This window comes from Oncorhynchus keta, chromosome 30 (genome assembly GCF_023373465.1).
Source record: "Oncorhynchus keta strain PuntledgeMale-10-30-2019 chromosome 30, Oket_V2, whole genome shotgun sequence".
Taxonomy (NCBI): Eukaryota; Metazoa; Chordata; class Actinopteri; order Salmoniformes; family Salmonidae; genus Oncorhynchus; species Oncorhynchus keta.
Window position 1 is genome coordinate 24,051,979 of NC_068450.1, and position 5,856 is coordinate 24,057,834.

The 5,856-nt window shown below is 41.2% G+C and overlaps 1 protein-coding gene across 1 annotated transcript; it reads right to left on the reverse strand.

The window, feature by feature from the left end:
* Window positions 1-1,659: 1,659 nt before the first annotated feature.
* slitrk4 (SLIT and NTRK-like family, member 4) lies at window positions 1,660-5,638 on the reverse strand. The gene is made up of 2 exons (XM_035756891.2): window positions 4,797-5,638; window positions 1,660-4,211 (listed from the first exon to the last, which is right to left on the reverse strand). Exons 1-2 carry the CDS (start codon window positions 4,845-4,847, stop codon window positions 1,668-1,670), a joined length of 2,595 nt encoding a protein of 864 aa, XP_035612784.1. The 5' UTR covers window positions 4,848-5,638; the 3' UTR covers window positions 1,660-1,667.
* Window positions 5,639-5,856: the final 218 nt, after the last annotated feature.

Genomic DNA, 5,856 nt, shown 5'->3' on the forward strand with positions numbered 1-5,856 from the left:
ATAAGCTGTCTCCACAATATAACTTTGAACTAATAAATCAAATAAAGGATTTAAGCTATTATGATTGAGCATATTAATATTGCACATGGTGTTTGATATGATTCTGTCCAGATCAGTAGCTACTGTATATAAAACAAATTCATAGCCACATCATTTTCTTCCAAAGATAAATTGAACATATCTCATACATTACCTTTCTAATCCATTACCATGGTACCCAAGTCAAACCATCCAGAATTGTATCACCTTAATGCAAATTTATTTTGGTTGCATAATGTTAAAAATAAACCTTTACACGAAACCTTTTACAAGAAACCTTTTTTCAAATACTAATCAGGCCTCAGTTTGTGCACCGTCAAAGTGAAATAACATCCATCTCTAGTCCCCTTTCAGGCCATCAGTAGAGTCCATGAAGACTCAGAAAACAGAAACAGTTACTCTGAGAAATCATTTGTGGCGTGAGATCTGGGCCTGTCTTGCTTCTGCATTCTAAATATCCATTTCACTTTTAAATAGTACCAATAATCTTTAAATAATCCTGCATAGAAAAATAAATAAATTAGTTAAATGTACTACCAATTGATAGTTGGTCATCAATCATATATATTGACAGTTGGTCATCAATTATATATATTGACAGGGGTCATCAATCATATAAATTGACAGGGGTCGTCAATCATATGTATTGACAGGGGTAATCAATCATATATATTGACATGGATCATCAATCATATATATTGACAGGGGTCGTCAATCATATATATTGACAGGGTCATCAATCATATATATTGACAGGGGTAATCAATCATATATATTGACATGGATCATCAATCATATATATTGACAGGGGTCGTCAATATTCAGTTTGTTTAATGTTGCTTTTTTTCTACATGTTTTGTCTTTTATAGGTATAGTTGTTTTGTCTTCTGTTGTAATTTACAAACTGTCCCACAGATACAAATAATGTAGACTTACAAAATAAATCCAGGTATGCTTACATGGCAAGCAGCTGTTTTTCTTGGGCTTAAAAAAAATGTCCCGACATGTGCCATACCCAAACATATCCAGAGGAACCACATTTAATTCAAACACTATTAACATGGCTCTTTACACAAACAAGTCATGGAATCATTCCAAATCTGCTGTTCGGTTCATACGTGCCTTTTCTTAGTGAAACCAAGGCGTCAGGTTCCCCAGCAGTGACCAGCAGTGACCAGTTATAATCCAGGCAGATGGTAAGAGTCTGCAAGTGGGGGATCCCAACCACGTTATATTCCCAGGAGAACTGTAAAGTCACCATATGATAGTTCATTCATTGAAAATACTGATCCCATATTGCCACAAAAACACTGCAGAAGGATCACTAGCTATGATGAGGTACAGTCAACATTGTTTTCATGACCCATGATTTGGTTGAAAAAAAATCTGATAAGTACCAATTTCAATAGCAGCAAAATACTACAATTGTCTCTTAAGGATGTCTTGTGGTATAATGTGATATTAATACATGTTATAATGGCATCACCACATCAGGAGGAAAGTCTGTATTTGCAACAGAGCCACTGATTCTCGGGAAATCATGTTATCTGACTGGAGCCTCCTGTCCAGTTTATCCATTGGTCATTAAGCTTTTCCAAAAGGCACTTTTGTCATTGGGGGTAGATAGCCTACATTTGACTCATTTGAGTCTGTTCTTCCAGAACCTGAAGGTAGTCAGGTGTACCTTGAAGTTTAGTTTTAAGTTCATAGTACTCACTTTTCCTTTGTTCCACTACTATCTTACTATGGTTTCCCCCTATTAGTGACTTCTTCATCTTTTTGTCCTGTGGTTTCTCTGGGTAACGGATCTGAAACCCACTCCCCCCTATACTGCTGAAATCCCCCCTTTTACTGTCTAAAAAGTTTTGAATAAACATGTTGGATTCTCTTGGCAGGAACTCATCCAGCTCGTCAATGGTGCTCAGTCTCTTATTGCGTGGATCCAGGGAGGACAGTGAGTCCTTGTCTTGGTCAGCGCTGTTGAGCAGGATTATTTTCTGTCTCTGGGAGTCAGCAAACTTAAAGCCTGACTCAGAGTCTCTAATCCCACAGGTGTGACTCTTGTTCATATGCTGGATAGTATGGGGGATGAACGTCTCCCCTCCCAGATCATCTTTCTTGTTCGATTTGTTGTGTCTCCTGAGCGTGAGTTGCATGGAGCCACACTCCTGGTTCCCCATGCCCTCCTGGCGTCCGGCTGGCTTCTTATTGCGCCTCAGCACGAACACCAAGAGGCAGAAAGCAACAAACACTGTTATGATGAGCACCACCAGAACACTGAGGATCATGATGGATAGGGGAACTGGACCACCTGGAGGGGCCTTGCCCACCCCTGCTGGGGACATGGAAGTCACCACCGGAGTAGTACTGGTCAGGATGAAAGGGGGCCTAGCTATAAGTTTGGGGCACAGGATCTCATTTTTCAGCAGCCGTAGCTCTATATTGGAAAACTGAACTGGGGATGCACATTTGACCTCTTTCGCAGCCACTCCGTCATTCAGCTTCTCCAGCCACAGTTTCAGAGCCACTAAATCACAGGAGCATTCCCAGGGATTGCCTTCTAGATCAATTTGAGTGAGAGACCTCAGCTGGTCTAGGACACCACTCACAGGCAGAGTCATGAAATGGTTGTTCTTAAGATTTAGCCTAGCCAGGGAAACGCCAGCAAAGATATAGGCAGGGAGGCTCCTTAGCACATTATTGTTCAGATACAACAACTGCAGATTTGGCATGGAGTCAAATGTCCCTGCTAACACCTCTTGTATGGCATTGTATTCTAGATACAAGTATTGGAGGTTACTGAGCCCAAGGAACATCTCAGGATGCAGCTGCTCTAGTTGGTTCCCATTGAGATAAAGCCTACGCAGGTTGGTCAGATTGGCAAAGACCCCTTTTTGAACTGTGACTATTTGATTGCTGCCCAAATGTAATAAATCTAAACCCTCAAAGCCTTGGAAATCAACTGGGCTGATATCTCTGATATAATTTCCACTCAGGTGGAGCTTCTTGGCATTTGGTGGCTTGGGAATGATATCTGCTAGATTGTTTATACTTCTCTCTTGGCAACTCACACTGATGCCAAAGTCTGATGGGTGAGCTTTGCAGGTACAAGGCTGTGGGCAGGAGAGAGGTGGGGTTCTTGTTTGATAGGACATAATTGGAATATTTTTATTCAAACCGGGTAAACCAACAATCCCGTTTCCATAAATCTTTGATGGGTTTGTTGTTTTGGGAGCTTTGGTGGCTATGGGCGGTATCGTAGTGGGGGCCTTGTCGGATGTTGTTCGGCCATTTTCTGGCTGTGAAGGGGGCATCCTTACATCAAAGTCACTACCTGTTCCCATGGGGCACAGTTCCTGTTTGTTTGTTTCTTTCAACAGTCGTCCATACAGGTCACTAGGAGTTTCACATATAGCCTCCCCAATAAAAATGTTATAGGGCATGTTCTCCAACCAAGCTTTCAAGGGTAACAAATCACATGTGCAATTCCATGGGTTGTCATCGAGCTGCAATTCCACTATACGTCCAATGTGTTCCAAAACTCCCAGATATGGTAGCTTCTGGATCCTGTTTCCTCTTATATCCAAATGTGTAAGGGAGGCAAAGCGAAAAATGTTATCAGGAAGGATCTGGACTAGATTGTCATTCAGAATGAGAACTTTCAACCTATGCAATTTGTTGAAGGATCCTTTTTCAATATACTTGATCAAATTGTAGTCAGCCTGGAGGTATTCCAAGTTTTCGATCCCATAGAAAGTGTCAGCTCTGAGCACCTTCAATTCATTGTTATTTAAATGCAGCTGTTTCAATGAACTAAGGCCATAAAAGGCCCCTCCCTCGATGTTCTGTAGTTTGTTGTTTCCCAGTTGAAGAGAGACTGCGTGTGTGAAATTGAGAAAGGAATTGGGGTAAAGGACGATCAATAGGTTATTTTGGAAATTCAAATGATAGAGGCTAGAGACCGGGGGCAGCAGCTGGGTAGGTCTGTACACAGTTATTTTCTCACAGTTCACATATAGGACGTTCTCGATGGACATGCATGAACAGGCGCTGCAGGTCTCCGCTGAGAGGTCAGAATCCAAGTCAGAAAACGTATTCGATACGAAAAAGGCCAACAGAACTAGAAGCAGCATTTTGCCTTTTATAAATCCCCCAGAAAACCATTTAGTAACCTTTGAGAGGAAAAACAAACAAACAATCAAAACACAAACTGGTACTATACATACAGACAGTACTTCATTAATGGTTAGATAGTATATGCCCTACTGCTGATGTTAGTAATGGTTAGTTAGTATATGCCTACTGCTGATATTAGTAATGCTTTGTCTATACACCAGGCTAATTTAATGTACGCAAATCAACCCATTTATCTATAGCAATACAGCCATCAAGTACCATTTTAACCTAAAAATAGTATTCATAATAATACTAATAATATTAATAATAATAACCATAATAATGATAGACGAATAATAAGAGTCTAATAATAGAAGCCTTAAAATCATAATCTCCTTCTGATCCATAATGTTACAAAACAAAATTGAAATCACCATTATATATTACAGTAGTGCGTCAATTTTGTGGGCATATAACAAAAAGAGTAGAAAATATATATCCTATGCTGACATATTGTGGGCTAAAACATCCCATGAAGCCTGTGCCCCAGGCGGATCAACCCATACTATAATTAAACGTATGAACAATGTAAGCTACAGAATGGATATTAAAGCTTTTCAAGCAAATAACAGAAGACTTACCGTAAGCGTTTGCAAATGTGGTTTCTTGAGAAACGGACATTGGCAGTGCATTGAGACGCGGTGCTCCCATTCAGACGTGGGTAGGCTATCGCTCAGATTTCAGCCTATGCGTCTCTTCTTGACAGGCTCCACTTGTTAAAAAATATATTTCTCTCGTAGGGTACCCAATGTTGTTGTATCTCCATGAAGCATTTCAGTTCGGAATGAGCTAAAGACACGGTGCCCACCTCAGTGTTATTAAGAAAGCAGGGACAAAAGGCCAGCAGCTGAAGTGACTGCAAAACAACTTCTCTCCAGTTCACGATAGAGGAAAATGAAACGAATGGTGCTGCTGGAACACCCAGTCCATAGAGATGCTTAAGCCTGTGTATAAGGCTCGCTGAAGTTGGACTGAGCCGTTCAGGCAGAGAAAATGAAGCAGCAGAACCCGATAAACCTAAACAATCCTGCGCGGGTTTTACTCACCTCCAAAAATCTGATATTGCTTGCTAAGCGTCTCTTTTCGAATCATGCATTTTACAGGGCTGTCAGTGTGACATCTGAGGCTGAGCCTCTCTACTCCAAGGAAAAGAAAAGGAGAGGGAAAAAACACCACACTGTGATATTCAGAAAAATGAGAACGGCGACTAACTGACGCGGAAAATGAATAATTCAGTTTAGTCAGATGCGGGCAAGCAGGAGATGCCGCGCTCCATCTTCCAACAAAAGCAAGAAACTGCGTTGAAATAAACTACTGTTAAAACAGTCACCAGGGATCCGGATACGCAGGAAGGAGGGAGTGTGTCTCGTAATATCAACTATTCCTGCCTGTCTCATAAGTATGCTGCTTTACAGCTGCATAGAGCTTCCCACACGACTAGCGGGAGAAGAGGACGCAGAGAGAAGGGGGGAGGAGGGGAGGGGTGAAGAAAAAGAGAGAGAGACAGAGCGAGAGAGAGATAGTAGAGAGAGAGAGAGAGAGAGAGGGGAGGGAGGGGTCTCGTATACCAAACGGAAAACTTCAGACCTTGACTATAATTATTTTAGTAGTAGTTTAATTTAACAGACTTGGAATTGTGTT

Bases quoted from the DNA above. Each gene is read 5' to 3' on its own strand.
- slitrk4 (XM_035756891.2), bottom strand. From the start codon at position 4,847: ATGCACTGCCAATGTCCGTTTCTCAAGAAACCACATTTGCAAACGCTT. The intron at 4,212-4,796 runs GTAAGTCTTCTG...TTCCTCTCAAAG, and splicing joins CACATTTGCAAACGCTTACG to GTTACTAAATGGTTTTCTGG.